Source organism: Mixophyes fleayi, chromosome 1 (assembly GCF_038048845.1).
Source record: "Mixophyes fleayi isolate aMixFle1 chromosome 1, aMixFle1.hap1, whole genome shotgun sequence".
Lineage (NCBI taxonomy): Eukaryota > Metazoa > Chordata > Amphibia > Anura > Limnodynastidae > Mixophyes > Mixophyes fleayi.
The window spans coordinates 430,188,961-430,206,996 of NC_134402.1; the positions used below are offsets into that span (position 1 = coordinate 430,188,961).

Here is an 18,036-nt window from a genome sequence, read left to right on the forward strand (position 1 = left end):
AGCAAGCTGTGGGCCTTGGTTCTCTCCTTTCCACTTCCCCGCACCGGGGCCCACAGCTTGCTAGTTCCGCCTCTGGTGTTGCCTTTGGTATTAGTTAATGATCGATCAAACTTGTAGCTCATTGGGGACTCTGTGAAGTCTCTAATAATATTTTTCTATACAGCCAAACTCTGATGACTTATTTGGGTCAAACCTCTTTTCATCAAATTCTGGGACAAATCTTGGACCAGCCTCATCAGTAGCCGGACCAGCCCCTCCGGTAGCCGTTCCTCCCACATCAAGTTCACTGCAACCCAATCCTCTGGATCTTTTCAATTCTGCTAGCTTTTCCGCTGTGCCAACAACAGGAGGTCCTGGTAAGTGGAGATATTGGCTCATATTATGAACCTGCTATCTGTAAAGGATTTTTAATATTTTGACGCCCATATTTTTCTCAGTTCTTATCTACTCCTTATCTACTCATCCTAATGTGGTAGCTGTACCCACCAAGCAGATCATTTCATGGGGTAATTCTCTGAAAGTGGAGGTGACAGAAAGTTACAGTAAATTGTCCTTAACCTTGGTAACATATCCACCAAGGTAAAAGACGTATTTATTGTATAGAATATCTTACTATAATTTTGACAGTTTGTCTCAACTTTCTGCCTGTTCAACTTTTATAGCATTTCCCCTCCCCCATATAATATACAAATATTCATAATTTTTTCATATGTTGCAAATAAAATATACATTTGCTTCAAGAGACTTACATTTACTCTTAGTAAGGTTATTTTTCTGTTAAACATATATTTTTCAATTTAAGAACCCACTGTTGCTCCCTGACCAATTTTAATGAAAAGCACAGTGGGGAAAGAGCATGGTTCTGCAGATCCAATATGCTAGCCCTCCCAATGTCTTTCTTATTAATATAGATTTGATATTATGCTGCCACTAGTCCTGCCAATAATCCTCTTGCCTACTGGTCACAACTGGCCTAGCCTACATAGATCAGTTTGTCGTAGTACTTGAAGCAGATGTGAAATTATTAAAATAGTCTTTCAGAAAGCAGATTAGTTAAGTACATATCGATCTGCAATATATTTTTATAACATTGCTTAGGCGTTTAAATCAATATGCTTAACTACAATCTTATTTTCGACTGTAGGTCCTCTACCACTGAACTCATCTCAGACTCAGCAATGGAATCCACAGCCTCTAATTTTTAACCAACCAGCAGCCGCTCTCCCTAACCCAATACTGGGTGCTCAGACTAGTTTCAATCAACCAAGTGTTCTATCGGCACCAGCAATGGTATCCTGGAATCAGCCAACCAATGTTGCAGGTCTTCCACCTCTACAAAATCTTGCATTGTGGAACCAGCCAGTAGGTGCGAAGCCACACGGATGGCCTCAACAACCAAGTAACCCATTCCAAATGAACATGTTTCCACCTAGGCCAACAACGTTACCCTCTGGATTAATTCAATCATGTCCAGTTTTAGCCAGCCCTCCTCAGATACCACCTAGACCAGCTCCACTGGAGGAGTCACCTAAGAAAGAAAGTGATGCCTTCACTGCTCTCGATCCACTGGGAGAGAAGGAAAGGAAGAATGTGAAGGATATGTTCAAAGACTATCAACTGGCTAAGCCACCAGCCGTTCCTGCGAGGAGAGGAGAACAGCAGAACAACGCTGTCAGCACATCTGGAGCTTTTACCAATTATTTTAACAGTAAAGTCGGAATTCCCCAAGACAGCGTGGACCACGACGATTATGAAATTAGTCAACTCTCTTCTAAAATTAATGGTAATATGCTATGCTCTTTATAGGTACACTTGAACTGTGTTTTTCAAACTTGCCCTCAAGACTAGTATAAAATCATGGTTTTAATGTATTGAAGAACAAAAAAAAAATCTTCTCATACTACATCCACCCAATACATTTCGAAATACGTTTGCAAACTAAAAAGGCCCACTGCCTTATCTATTGGCTAGTGTGATCAGATGACTTTATTGTTGACCCCATAAAGGGGTTAGGTGGAACACCTTACATGTTTTAGCACCCAGCATCAATATAATACAAATTGTAATTGTGCCTAATCCAGCTTGTATTTGCAGAAAATAAAAAAAGCATAACAAGCTTATTCTAAAGGTAGAACTACACAGACAGTAGAAATGTTGCACAGCCAAAATGCAAAAGTTCGAATTTGATGCTTTGTTGCTTTGATATTTACCAGTATGTCCTTAAAAAATGCCTAAACCCTAGTATCTCAAACCAAAAACATAACCTGTAATAATAGTATATTTGGAAATAAAAAGTTGAATAAAAATTAGCTAGTTCACTGGTTCCAACAAGGACATTGAATTCTGTATAGCGCTGAAGGGTCTTAAGATTCCACACCTGCAGTTCCTCCCAGTAAATAGTCACAATCCACTTCTGAGTCAATGGGCTTAGTAGGTAAGATTATAGAAGCAATATAAATCTATTGTGAGTTAGTTATTATTATTATTATTATTATTATTATTATTGCAGAGGAACAGGAGGAGCATATAAATATAGAGGTATGATGCACAGGAAAATATTACTAATCATGATTTTCCAAATAATCATTTTCCATTTTTGCATTTAGTACTCCTTTTCCATTTATGAAATCACAAAATTGTCAAATTTCATAAAACTGGCTTAATGAGAGAGTTGGAACTAGGTCAGGGGCGGGCTGGGCCGGGGGCAGGGGGGCATCGCCCCCCCTGGGCCGCTCAGAATCACGGCTGTTAGGGCCGCCCGCTCCCCGGAAGTAATATCAATGTGATGATTTTCCCTAGGAATCAAAAGAAACCCAGATTCTGAAATCTAATATATATAATATGTATATGTAACTGATAAAATAGTCAGTTAAAAAAAGTGTGAAAATTAGACAGAATTTGATGTTTAATCAGACACACGCTTTTCAGCGTTGGATAATTATAAAAGTTACATAATACATTATTGTGCTTTCAGCGGATCTTTACTACAACAAGCCTGTACCTATTTATGATTTCCCGCTGAGGAATCAGGAGACGTGTACTTGACCACAGTAAACTCAGTTACGATGTAGAGAGATTTAAAGGCTATTCTACCTATGAAAAATATACAATATGCAAATACGTCTTTCAAAAACGAAAACGATTCTTCTAGGTCTTGTTCTAAAGATAAAAAATTCCTTTCTCCTTTTTAAGAGGCTTATTTGCGTATTGTTCCAAAAGAGTGTAGCCTGAAAATCTCCCTCAATCTCCCCATATTTCTAGTGAGGCCTTGCTGGTGAGGTCAGATAAGGCTGGAAGCTCTCCCTATAGGTGGATGTTCTGTGTTAACACAAATATGTGTCATCCTTCTGTTGGCTACGGTCAGGTGTAGATGCCCATGTACGCAGTGGGGTATAAAGGTGCCCCCTGTAGATTATGGGTCATCACCTGATCCTCTGCCTAAAAGGCTAGATACTTGAAGCCCGAGCTGCTAAGTGTCCCCAATGCTGCCTTAGCCAGGAGTGCCCAAAAATACACTAGGTGTTGGGTTGGGTTTACATTAAAGCACTTTGATTTTTAAGCGGCACCCCTCTTTTCACCTCCGACAGTCGTCACATTTTGTCCCAACTCCTGAGAAGTTGGGATGGATGTCACCTCTCACCATGGTGAGCAGATGCCATGCGTACCTGCCCCTGGTATGCACAGCAAAGCACAGTTGTTTTTAGGGATGGGGGTGGCACAGCATGCTGGAAGAGTTAGGCATGACCCCAGGGGACTCCCCATCGCTTAGTGGCCACGCCTCCTTTTTGCATGATGACGCGCACAGTTTATCCTGCGTTTCAGTTGGATAATATTGGAAGGTATGATTTGTATACTCTGATTTTCCCTTTTTTCATGTCAGTATAGATTAATTAGGGGAGGTTTTATAACATTGCACTGAGTTTACAGATAAATGAGAATTGAAAATACTGTTCTATATTGTCAGTCACTCCGTGTCAAATTATTTTGGATCCTGTCAGGAATAAACCATAAGCGTTAAAGATGTTTAAAGGATTAGTCCATCTTTGTGGAATTGTTTTTTTGTTATATGTGCAAAGTAGACCCCCAATATGGAAATATAGCCCTGTTGTTGGTTCGATACGCTGTCTAGTAGAGTGTATTTATATCTTTTACTAGCTTTGTGCTAGTAATTTCAAATCACTGGTGCCAAGCATATGAGGGAGATTCGGTAGAAGGTACCAGTTAGATACACTCTGCTAGGGAGTGTATCTATCCAATGACTATAGATAGTAAATAAGTTACATTTGCAAATTATGTATCTTCCTATAAACCCATTCATTCGTTTTCTTAGTCCAATTTATAATACTTGTATACATATGTTTGCTTGATAGAACCACCAAAGCCTGCCCTACGAGCACATACACTGCCAGTATCCAAAGCCACGGAAGGGTTGTTTGAAAACCCATTTGGATTAGACTCATTTGGTGCTTCATTGGGAAACTCTGTAAGTAACAATGTATTTTCAATGTTTAAAGGCAATGTCTCTTTTTTTTTTTTATACTGCAATTGCATTTGATAGAACTCCAAAGGCCTGATTCAAGTTCGTACGCAACCTGCATGCCAGCTGCGTTTTAAAAATAACACGGAACTTGAACGCTGTTCCGACCGTATTCAAGTTCAAGTCGATCTCATTTGAATCTGGGTATAAGTGTAAAAACAGTATTTTATTTTTTTTCATTAAATACATAAACCAAGATGCTTTTATTGCATACTGTACATACATTTAGTGTATATAGTCAATTTTCGTTGCATACACATGTTCTCTGCCATCTAGTAGCACGCATGCATGCATAAAATAAAGACTATGCAATGTGTCAATCATCACTATCAGTCGTCACTTACACCTGGTGAAAATGATATGGCTGAAAGCTGCCATACTTCTGAGAAACACAGGACTTGAAACGCCTCATCTGCATCTGCGCACCCTTGGCATGGCTTTAGTGAATGTGGCCTACATTCACCCTTCCCTCCTCTTGAATAGTAGGCAGTCGTAATCGTCATTTGTAATCGCGATCATTGACGTGAGACCCATTTCTGAGCATGCGCAGAGCTATTGTAAGCAAGGTATGGACATGCAGCACGTTGGCTTAGTGGTTAGCACTTCTGCCTTACAGCACTGGGGTCATGAGTTCAATTCCCGACCATGGCCTTATCTGTGAGGAGTTTGTATGTTTTCCCCATGTTTGCGTGGGTTTCCTCCGGGTGCTCCGGTTTCCTAACACACTCCAAAAACATACTAGTAGGTTAATTGGCTGCTATCAAATTGACCCTAGTCTGTGTGTGTGTATGTTAGGGAATTTAGACTGTGAGCCCCAATGGAATCAGTGGCGCTAATTAATTAAATGGTGATGATGATGATTAATTAGGCCCGAAGTGTCATTTCTGGAAATGATTTATCCCCTGTCTATCTTGTTTAGTTTGTAAAACACTCTCAGCAGAGTAAGTTTATCAGTACCTTGGACCTGATTCATTAAGGATCTTAACTTGAGAAACGTATTATTTCAGTCTCCTGGACAAAACCATGTTACAATGCAAGGGGTGCAAATTAGTATTCTGTTTTGCACATAAGTTAAATACTGACTGTTTTTTCATGTAACACACAAATATCAACTTTAAATTTCAGTGTACAAATAAGCTATCAAGTATTTGTGTGTTATATGAAAAAACAGTCAGTATTTAACTTATGTGCAAAACAGAATACTAATTTGCACCCCTTGCATTGTAACATGGTTTTGTCCAGGAGACTGAAATAAGACATTTCTCAAGTTAAGATCCTTGTATTTAAAAATATCTTCCTTCTAAAGAAATCACTTTGGCGTATTTGCCCTCCCCAACGTCCATATTGTCTGTCCAAAGTCGGTGTAATTTAAATTTGAATAGCTTTTCCTACCACATTTCTGCAAATGCATTATTTGGCAGAGCAAAGTAAATGGTCTGTTTGCAGACTGTCTAAGGTTAAAGTACATGTCCTGGCAGAGTGGCTGAAACAGTTTCAGCAACTTGAATCAAAAAACGAATACAGATGTAGGAGATCTTGAAGGCAGAGCACATGAGGCTGAGCTTGTCGTCCTTTTTAATCTGTTATCCAAAGCTAAAAGGTGGCGTAGTACTTGTGTTAAAATACCTGACATGGTAAAGTTATTTTTTTGCTAATACTTAAAAAAAAAATGTAGCCCTTGTGTCAGTTAACTGGAATTAGCCACCTTTAATAATTTTTTTTATGTTTACTTTGTTCTCCAATGCTCATGCTAAACATCAACACAGTGATCACATACTCAGATCACGCATGGATCATATTTAAACACAGACATGCACTTTTCCAGTATTAGCCAGGTAATCAGGTGTTTACAGATGACAAAACTGTTCTTGTGAAATAACTTTATGTGGGAGGGGGTCAAAAGGGTGCTGAGATTGTACACAGTGGATTTTGTAGATTTGTGTACGTGCTTTTCATAACCTAGAAAGCCATCCACATATTTCAGCGACCATTTGAGTGAAATGATAAATGACAAAAAACTGCGATACTGTGATAGTTTTTTAGCCTACATCAGGGTTTCCAAAACCCAGTCCACAGTGCAGGTTTTCTGGATCACATGTGACATAATTAGGACCACCTGTGGATCTGTTACAATGTGTCAGTCAGTAATGAATACACCTGTGCTCCAGCAAGGAGATATGGAAAACCTGCACTGTTGGGGAGCCCTGAGGACTGGGTTTGGGAAACCCTGGCCTACATGCTCGCTATGCAGGTTGGGTGAGAGACAGTATGCAGTATATACATGTAGTGTACAAAAAAAAAATTGAACATGTGGGTAAATAAGGAATGCCAAGCATAGAAGGAAATAATATCTCAGTATGGTCAAACTCATGTATTAACATGCTGTACCGCTGTGGTTACCTATAAGTATGTTCGCATGGCTGCAAGAGAAGACCTCAGTGACTTTGAAAAAGGGGTGATTGTTGGTTGGAATTGGCTGGAACTTCAGTGACCAAGGCAGCTTAACTTGCTAATGTTTCACGTGCAATGGAGTCTAAGATGAGATCACCTTAGAACTCCAACGGACATCAGTGGGCAGTAGCACATACTCCAAGATCATGGTGCATTGATTTGAAGTGCACTGCAAGGCGAGCAACTGCAGATCAATTGAATGCAGATTTTACTCTGTCTTGCAAGTGGCCAGTTCCAAGAGACCTCCCCAGAGGGGAGTTGGGTTGTAGTGTATAAACTGCTCCTCACAACTAGTAATGTGTGAGTTAAGTAGTGCATATACCACAGACAATGGTCTACCAAAAGATGGAGTGATATGGTCAGAGGAATTATTCTTCACCACTCTCCCGACAAATAGAGATAATCAAGCACCAACCTACAGAGCTCTACAGCCCTGAGTGCTGGTTTCCAACAGTGGAGAGTTCTGGCGGTTCTGTAATGTTGTGGGCACATCTCCCTGGCATTGTTTGGGTGCAGTCACTCCCTTGAGTGATCATCTTCACCCCATGTCGAAGCACTTCATTCCAGTGGAGAGGAGTGTCTTCAAATAGGACAATGCCCACAACCACAGAGCATGTGTGATAGCCCAGTGGTTTGATTGGTGTGACACCAATGTTACCCGTAACTTATGACCTTTTCAGTCACTAAATCTGAGCCCAATCCAGTACATCTGGAACAATTCCTTGCACAACATTTTCCATCACCATCCGCCAGGCGTCAGTTGAGTGACTTTCTTGTGGAAGAATTGTGCTGCATCCCTCCTGTACACTTTTAGACTTAACACCAGCTATACTGGCTGCACTTGGTGGCCCGACATCCTAATAAACTACTTTATATTGGTGTTTCCACTTTTTGTATACTCCCTGTATATATTTATGGATACATCTATAACAGAACAAAGTGTAAAAAGTTCACAGATTATACAAGCTTTCACGTTTGCTGTATTTCTGGAGTAAGCAGACAGGCAATAGTGTGAAACTTATGGTACACATACACTGGCAGATCCAACTGATCAACGATTGCCATAGGGCCCGATCTGTTTCCAGTTTAACTGCATATGTACAGTCATGGCCAAAAGTTTTGAAAATGACACAACTATTATTTTTCACAAAGTCTGCTGCCTCAGTTTTTATGATGGCAATTTGCATGTACTCCAGAATGTCATGAAGAGTGATCAGATGAATTGCAATTAATTTCAAAGTCTCTCTTTGCCAAAACAATGAACTTTATTCCAAAAACAACATTTCCACTGCATTTTAGCCCTGCCACAAAAGGACCAGCTGAGATCAGGTCAGTGATTCTCTTGTTAACACAGGTGAGAGTGTTGACGAGGACAAGGCTGGAGATCACTCTGTCATGCTGATTGAGTTAGAATAACAAACTGGAAGCTTTAAAAGGAGGGTGGTGCTTGAAATCATTGTTTTTCCTCTGGTAACCATGGTTATCTGCACGGAAACACGTGCAGTCATCATTGCTTTGCACAAAAAGGTTGATTCAGCTGCGGGATCGGGGCACCACAGTGCAGAGCTTGCTGAGGAATGGCAGCAGGCAGGTGTGAGTGCATCTGTACGCACAGTGAGGTGAAGACTTTTGAAGGATGGCCTGGTGTCAAGAAGGAAAAACATCAGGGACAAAGATATTCTGCAAAAGGTACAGGGATTGGTCTGCTGAGGACTAGGCAAAATCATTTTCTCTGATGGGTCCCCTTTCAGATTGTTTGGGGCATCTGGAAAAATGCTTGTCCGGGGAAGGAAAGGTGAGCGCTACCATCAGTCCTGTGTCATGCCAACAGTAAAGCATCCTGAGACCATTCATATGTGGGGTTGCTTCTCAGCCAAGGGAGTGGGCTCACTCACAATTTTGCCTAAGAACACAGCCATGAATAAAGAATGGTACCAAAACATCCTCCAAGAGCAACTTCTCCCAACCATCCAAGAACAGTTTGGTGACAAATAATGCCTTTTCTAGCATGATGGAGCACCTTGCCGTAAGACAAAAGTGATAACTAAGTGTCTCGGGGATCAAAACATCAACATTTTTAAGCCCATGGCCAGGAAACCCCGCAGACCTTAATGCCATTGAGAAATTGTGGTAAATCATCAAGAGACGGGTGGTCAAACAAAAACCCACAAATTCTGACAAACTCCAAGCATTGATTAGGCAAGAATGGGCGGCCATCAGTCAGTATGTGGCCCAGAAGTTGATTGACAGCATACCAGGGTGAATTGCAAAGGTCTTCAAAACGAAGGGTCAACACTGCAAATATTGACTCTTTGCATAAAGTTAATGTAATTGTCAATAAAAGCCTTTGACACCTATGAAATGCTTGTAATTTTACTTCAGTATTCCATAGCAACATCTGCCAAAAAGGTCTAAAAACACTGAAGCAGCAAACTTTGTGAAAACCAATACTTGTGTCATTATCAAAACTTTTGGCCATGACTGTATGTTGCCAAAGTGGACAGATATGGCTGTTGTGTGATGTGCCAAGATGGCTGGATCCCATTAGCTGCAACTATGGCGATCAGAGGATGACAGTACATGTGATGTAGTCATCATCACTCAAACACATTTTTCACCAGACATTGATGGGGATCTGCAGTCTTTGTGCCCACACATGATAACAGCCAATAAGTTCTTAAACTCTCTGCTAGGTGATTAGAACATACTTACCAACTCTCCCGAAATGTCTGAGAGGCTGCTGAATTTCAGAGAGTTCCAATGGCTCACAGAACAGCAGGCACCATTTAAGATAATTATCAGAGTAAGTATAAATGAGGATTGTAGTTATTACATATGGCACTTTTGTGTGCTTAAAGCATTTTTTTACATTAGTCAAAGTGTGTCCAGAAACGTGCTTGTCCACTGAAGTGCAACATAAAGACATAAGAGGTGTCCCATTAAAAGTATAGGATGAGATTTGGGGGTATATTTACTAAACTGCAGGTTTAAAAAAGCGGAGATGTTGCCTATAGCAACCAATCAGATACTAGCTTTTATTTATTTAGTGCATTTTGCAAAATCACAGCCAGAATCTGATTGGTTGCTATAGGCAACATTTCACTTTTAAAACCTGCAGTTTAGTAAATATACCCCTAGATCTCTGAATGTTCTGATGGCAGATAAGAAACACTTGGCCCATCTAGTCTACCCATTTTTCAACCTATGGTAACCTTAAACTCTCTTTGATCCTTTATTCTTTGTAAGAATATCCTTATATCTATTCCAAGCATGTTTAAATTGCTCTATTGTATTAGCCTTTACCACCTCTAAATGCTCGTTCAAAAATCAAGAAACGCCCCTACTAAAGAGCCTTCTCCACCCCTTTATCTCAGTACAGTAAGATATGCAATCTGAAATCTAATTTTTCCACTGCTCCGCAAATCTAAGCACCACAAAACTCCTACTCCGCACTTTCCCAGGGACGCCCTAACTCCGCCCACAACTCCTCTCACTCTCACCCATTGGTGCAGACATCTGACATAGATGATTTCACACTGCTACTCAGTTATTTTGCATTTCAGAAATGAGGTTCAGTGGATGCATCCATTCTGTGGCCAGAACCAGTATGTCACCTATTTATTTGCTAGGAACAAGTGACATCTCTAAGGCACTGGTTGATTACTATTCACATGGCCTGACATATTCATGAGCTACTGGTCTCTAGTATATTCATAGGCTACATTCTCATAAATATTAGTTCAACCCAAAAATGGCTGCCTCCTCTGTATGTAGATGACAGGTTCACTCAGACTGGTGTATGATGGAGCCACTAGGAAAACAGCATGCCGCCAGAAGAGTTATGGTCAGTTCATGGAGAGGGTGTGGCCAGTCCACGGAGGGGGCGTTGTCAGCCCACAGAGGGCGGGCACGTAAATAGTCCACTCTCCAACCACAACACCATATATTATATCTGTGTATACATAGGGTAGGAGGTGGGGCCCTCTTGCACTAGGACACATCAGGGATTTTCTGGGTATCTTGGTTGGCCAGTTAGTCGATTGAGCTTTTTTATTCTTATTGATTTACTGTAACCGGACTCTAGGCTTAAACACTGGAAACCTATCCTTACTGAACTTGCCATATTTTATTGAGATGTTGGACTTCTATTTTTTTCCCTTTACCTCCGGAGAGGATGTATATGTTGAGTATTAAACTTGTTGGACTAATATTGGAATTTGGTCATTCTGAATATTACTTTATTGCATATTTATTTATACAAAGTTCCTTGTGGTCCGGACCATATATGCTGTATATGTTTTATTATTCTTCTGTTTGAATACATTTTTTTCACCCATTCCACATCCATTGCGCCTGGGAATACTGCTTCTTTACTATATGGCCATTAGGCGAAGGGACCCACAACTTACACTTAGTATTCCCACACTAAGCAGCATTATACATATGACATAGAAGTGAAACGCGGTTTATCCCCCACCCCTCCGGTATGCTTGAGCTTTTAGGGTTAGATGATGAAGTTGACACATTCAACTTTTTTCTATAGAATGCCTATATGTAAAAATGTTTCTGTGTTACATACTGACTAGCTGCACAGTAGCAGGTCTGATATACCATTCTCAGTTTGTTCTATTCTGCTTAAAGAAATACATTTTGTCCAAAATGGTTTGCAAATTTGGTTGTTTTCTACCAAATTATTTGTCCTTAAAAATTGGGTCAGTCAATGACTCTCATCTTTGTATATTTTCAGCTCAAGAACTGGATTGCAGCTTGTGTGGCCAGTGTTAGAAAATAGCATCTGATATGGGAATAATTAGCATTTTTAGGTATTTCTCTTTAATGTTGGCATGTGTAATCCCTTGTAGCAAAATCTAATATACTTCTTCTTTTGCAGAAACCCACAGCGCAACAAATAACATCTTCTGATCCATTTGGGGATCCATTTGGAAATCCATTTGCTTAGGAATGTGTCTTTAGTTTTTGTTGTAAGTAAACGGAAATACTATCAGCTTAATATTTTTTTTTTTTAACTTTAACAGTATGAATTTTAAAAAGTGACGTATGAGAAGCCAAACATATAACTGTGTTTCATCACGTTGTTATAAGAATGATTCACCGTGATCAGTTTTTAATGAACTTAATTCAAAACTCTGGTCAGTCATTGCTGGATTTCCTGCAGTGATTTATTTTCAGCTCACATTTCAAGTCGCGCCTGATTGGGCGAATCACAGAATTCAGATGCATTCTGACAATCAGCATAAGACCTGTTTATTTTCAAAATTCTCCAGGCACTGCAGCCTGGAGAATAGAACAATGTGTGGTTGGAACTGCTAACTTTCCAGAGAAGCCAGTCCTATGGATTTACATGTAGGGGAATGTTTTGCCCAAATGTAGCCAGGAGACTGAAGTCCTCCTATAAAAAAATGTATGTTGGGGTCCCTATACTACCTACTCCCTTATGGTGGACGTCACCTGCTGGGCCGCCGAAAAGAATTTCGGATCCTGGCACAGCAACTTCTTGGTGCCCTTCACTAGCCCCTGAAAGCGGTGTGTTCACACCAGGTTGGTGGCTCCTCCCACTACGCAGGCAGGCCTGGGCCCTAGTACTTGGTACCTGCTCCCCGCCCCCCTCCTAGGTGCCCCTGGTGACATGCTTCATACATACAAAGATACTCTCATTTGCAATGTGTAAAGCTGGGTACACACTACAGAATTTTCCACCAACTTTTTATGCCGATCGATTTTACATGCGATCGATGGTTCGATCATTTGGTCCATGGACTGCATACACGCTAGCCTTGTTTAAGAAGATAAAGGGAAGAGCGAACGTCCCTTCAGCGACTTTTTACAGCCATGTTGTTGTGAGCAATGATTGCAATTTCGTACACATCGGTCGGAAGTTTATAGACACTACACAACGGAAACGAGATTGGAACGAAAATATTAAACGGTACGACCAACCAAATGAGGCGACAATCGTCCATTTGGGCAGACTTTCGACCATCGTGTCACTGCACACACTGACCCGACTTTTGAACGAGCGGTCGTATGTCAGCTGGTTGAGCCGATTATTGGACAAAAACCCTGTAGTGTGTACCTAGCTTAAGTAATATTACGGTGTGCTTATCTGCAGCAAGCTGTCATTGCAGTTTCTTATGCAGACAGTAAACAAGGTATTGGCAGCTTCTAATAATTATAGAGATATGTCTGCAGGGTTAAACATTTGCAAATCTGACTTATCGTAATGGTTGGCCCACTACAAGATATAGATATATTATCGATGGTTCATTGTCCTTATCCTGATTGATTCCCAATCAAACAATTCCCAGTATCATGTTGACAGACATCCAAACAGAACAAAGCAGTCTGTCAATACTGTATAAAGGTGTATTTAGAGTCTAAAGGTTTATTGTATGTTATTTTTACATGTCTGAATGATTTGATGATCAACGTGTTAGATAATCTCATCATCTTAGTTCCTGTTGCTTCGTATGGTCTATGAAGTTAATTACATACAATCTCTTTCTGTTTGTTACAGCCACGAATCACCAGAAGTACTCTGAAACCTCCAGGGGCATCACGTTATCTCCTTGCCTTTTGTCTGTGACAATGATCATTATATTTGCACCGATATCACAAAGATTTCCGTATATTTTTTTTTATTTTTCACACTCATAATAAGGTGCAACTGAATCTACTTTGAGCAGGATACCGGAAAACAGAATATGTCCATTACGTCTTCCTCGTTAAACGCTCATCACCTTCAATCCCAAACTCACTGTTCCTTTCTCCTATCACTCCCTTCTATCTCGCACACACATCCTTTGTTCATTCTCCAAAATTACCCATGTCACTTAGCAAACCACCCTCTTCCTTCCCTCATTCTACCAAGCTCAGTCATCTCACCTGCAAACATCTCTGCAAAGTTTGTATCAGGAGAAGTCTTCTAGCGGGAGGACAAGATGTACAGTACCAGATGTGTACGGTTTCAGGATAAGGAGAGAACACAGTAATCGTATAAAGGACAATACAAGAAAGTAAAGATTATAAGAAAACCACACCAGTATTGTAGGACAGAATAAAGAGAATCATGAAACAGGCCTACTCTAAATAGCACTGTCCCATCCAGTTCCATTTTCATGGAAAACATTTGCAATTGCATGTACTATATGTAGATTAATATCATTGAGCCAATGATTTACCTATAGGCAAATCTGTTTTACACTTCAGTCAGTGTATCTCACCATATTATCTGATCATGTGTAAGGCTGGGTACACACTACAGGTTTTTCAGCTGGTTATTGGACCAACCACACGATAAACGACCGCGCGGCCCTATATCGCATTAGTGTGTACGCTCCAACGATGAACGATTATCGTTCTAAAGCTCATCGTATCGTTTGATTCGACTTTTAAACCAAACTAAAAATCAACGATGGAACAATGTCGTTCCAATTCTGCAGTGTGTCTGCACTCAGGACCGGCAGTGTCCATAGATCTCTATGGAGTGTGCAGAGTCACCATCTTTTCAGCCGATGGTTATGACAGATAAAGAGTGTACACAGGAATCGGCTGCTGATCGGGACTTTTTATTTTTCTTCAGTTGTTGGTAAAATCGTTAACGATACCGCATTGGGAGAAATTTTCTGTAGTGTGTACCCAGCCTAAGGCTGTTTGAAATCTACTCAATCCCAAAATATTTTACAGAAAGTAGCGAACATAAGCCTGACATCTCTGGATATAAAACAGTGATATTGAAAGGATGGAGGAGAGTGGTTTAGAGCAGGATTTCTCACACTTATTGTTTCGTGTACCTATGCGACGGTATATGATTACCAAGTACCCATCCCAAAAAGTGCAAATTTATTTCAAGAGCCTCCAAATCTGTTTGCCAAGTAACCCTTTATGTCTTTACTTAAATTAATATCCCTTCTGTTTTGTTTTAAAGATGCTTTATTCATCACTTATATATTAAACAGTTACTTTGAATTTAGTTTTACTGCTGGCAGTACCCCTGTAATCTGTCTGATACCACCCTTGGGGGTAAACGTACCACAGGTGGAGAAACCCTGGTCTAGAGGAAGGATGTAAGGCTGCTGAGTTGTGGAGCATATTTGTTTTCTCCACTTTAGTAAAAAATAAACCCTGACTATAAATGTCCAGCCTGACCTAGGTAAGAATATGTCCAACATCTGTCATCATACTTACAGTGCTTGGCTCTATCCATTCATGATTACACTATATGTCCCTTGTCATACTATCTGTTCTCATTTCCTCTTGTTGCCAAGACAACCATAGATGGCAATATCCGATGTTTGAACCTACATTTGCCCCCATCTACCATGTGATAGGCTGATTGGCTGCCCAAGTAGAGTTTCATAATATTACCTACTTTATATAGGTAATTATTATTTAGGGTTTTTTTTGTCTTTTTTTTGTAAATCAAGTGGAGTTTGTTTTAAAACAGCACAGGACATTTAAATAACATTTGCACTCAAAAAATATAATATGCAGACAAAATTTGGATGTATAAAAGGCCCGTGTTTCTGAGATTCATTGTTAAACAAAATGTAAATATGTCAGACTTATGTCTACAGAAACCTTGTCCTTCCCATGTAGAACGGCTGCTTCTGGTTAATGTTATTTCTGTACTTCTTTCAAACACTAAAATTGTGGGCAAACGCAGTTCCCTAAAATAAGCCCCACCTACTTTTTTGCATATAACCAAAATGATAGAGTAAATAACATCATTCTGAGCTATGTCCTAGCGTCTCTCTAAACATGCTTCTTGCTCGCTGTCCAAGACTCTCTGTCCCTTTCAAGTCCACAAATTACACTAGTCAATGCATATAACACACAGATCCGTGGCGCAACTACCATTGTTGCAGCAAGTGCGGTGCACCGGGGCCCATGGAGATTATGGGGCCCGCTGCACTGTTAACTAGCGAGCAGTGGGCACCGGTTCCCTCCTCCCCGCTTCCCTGCCCCGGAGCCCACAGCTCACTATTCCCATCTCTGATTATAATCCTTGGTGCAATGGGTATGACTCCAATGTGTCTCATTTTTTTAAAAACAGGAACAGTTTCTGCTAATTTTCCTAGAAGTATCTCCATACACACCTGTAACTGTGTCTCTTTGCTTGGTAACCAAAAGGAGGCAACGAGTGACATTTGCGGATATTAATATCACATGGGTGAGCAGGTTTTCTGCTTAAACAAGTTGAAGCTTTAAAGAAGGATTTTTTTTTTAAGAGTACAACCCTTTTTCAAATGGTAAAAGCCATGCAGCTCCGTTCACTCACCATCACCGATGCCAGTGAGCACCCCACGACCGCTATGGGTCTTGTGGTGGGATCAACACGATGGCTGTAGGACGTCATTTTGCCCGAGTCTCTAATGTTAATATGTTTAAGTACAGATACATTCCCCAGTGTCATGAATGCCTGCAATGTCAATTTAAATGCTGCACGATAATTGTACATATTCAAAAACGCTGCCTTTTTTTTTTAGTAAAAACATTGGAATCTCAATCAGGCTAGAAAATGTTAGCGTCTCTACTAATTCCTTTAACCTAATTGTAGGACGTAGCTAGTTTTACAGAAAGGCTAACACAACATCCAGTCATATTATAATTATCCCGAGTGACAATGTCTAGCCATGTTATAATTATCCTACATGATCTAGAAGTCTGTCAACTTTTGCACTTAAATAAAGCGTTGAGTCCTAGTACTTTTCCATCCCTATATTACATTTCTCCTATTTCAAGTAAAAAATTACCAGGCTTATATTTGGAAATGGCTCATAAATATATCTAAACTGACCCTATATCATTTTTGTTTGAGAAAAATCTCTTGTTAAAAAATGCTTTCATGTTTTATTTAGAAAATGGATAATTAAAGACAAATTTTATCAAGGATTAGGAATAGATTACTCCCCAACCCCCCCCCAATAAAGGAGTGATTATTTTGCTAATTGAAAAAGGCTTAATTTAGCGGTGTAAAATGGTCATGAGTACAGTCAGCTTTTTACTAAAAAGCCAAGGTTTAACCATTTTTGTGAAATGCCAATGAGAATAGCTCTACCATCTCGCTCTTCACTGTTTTTTATGGCTGAATTTACAATTATCCTGCAACATGAACAATAACATTTTAAGCGTTATGTCTGGCAGTAAGGCTTTGTAAAAGAAAAAAAAATTCAAAGTTGTAAATGTTTATTTTCCATAAATGTTGAATCAACCTTTAGGAGAAGATTTATCAAACATTCTGAAAAGGAGAAGTGGAGGTGTTGCCCATAGCAACCAATCAGATTCTAGCTATCATTTACCTTGCACATTCTAGAAAATGATAGCTAGAATCTGATTGGTTGCTATGGGCAACACCTCCACTTTTCCATTTTAGTGAATTTGATAAATCTATCTCTGTCACACAATTGCTCATAAGTAATATATGTATGCCTTGGAATTGTTACATGTAAATGTAATCATGGCATTGTCTATTCATGAATCAGATCACAGTTAGCAGTTATTATAAAAAAGATAAACATAGTCTCATGTTTTTCTAAATATAAACAGGTTGTGTCTGATGGATTATATGGTAATCGTTGTAATCCACATTACTAAATATAGTAAGTGAATGATCATTGTCAGCAATTCTTAACAGCAACATATTACTCTGTGGAAAAAATGTTAATTAAAATTTTGAAACATTAAGCATATTAGAAGGTAAAACGATGATGCTCCTGTGACCTCTATGTCTCAAGCTTGTTGTTTCTGCTATGCATCGTATCGTAAAACGCCTTTAAAATGATGTCACAAGAAGTTGTGGTCAGTTGGTTGAGTTCACGCTGACTGGCAGACGGATTTGGTCAGTGCAATAGTTGTCTTTGCCTCTCCAAAAAACACCAAAAAACTATGAGTACTTTCCGATGAGTTATATGTACATAAAGAAATGTATACCTGCATATAGTTTTCATCACATATTCATTCCATTAACCTATCGACAGACATTCTGTTAAAATTCAGACCAGTATGTACAGTGAATGTAAAATGCTGAA

General features: G+C 39.8%; 1 protein-coding gene across 2 annotated transcripts in view; it reads left to right on the plus strand.

Moving 5' to 3' along the window:
* Positions 1 to 16,930, plus strand: part of DAB2 (DAB adaptor protein 2) — a 58,063-nt gene extending 41,133 nt beyond the window's left edge. For both annotated transcript variants that reach the window (XM_075184169.1, XM_075184176.1), the window contains 5 exons: positions 164 to 356; positions 1,145 to 1,783; positions 4,371 to 4,483; positions 11,880 to 11,970; positions 13,524 to 16,930. In XM_075184169.1, coding sequence (XP_075040270.1) covers positions 164 to 356; positions 1,145 to 1,783; positions 4,371 to 4,483; positions 11,880 to 11,948 — 1,014 coding nt within the window. In that variant the 3' untranslated portion in view covers positions 11,949 to 11,970; positions 13,524 to 16,930. The remainder of the gene's footprint in view (positions 1 to 163; positions 357 to 1,144; positions 1,784 to 4,370; positions 4,484 to 11,879; positions 11,971 to 13,523) is intronic.
* The last annotated feature ends 1,106 nt before the right edge of the window (positions 16,931 to 18,036 follow it).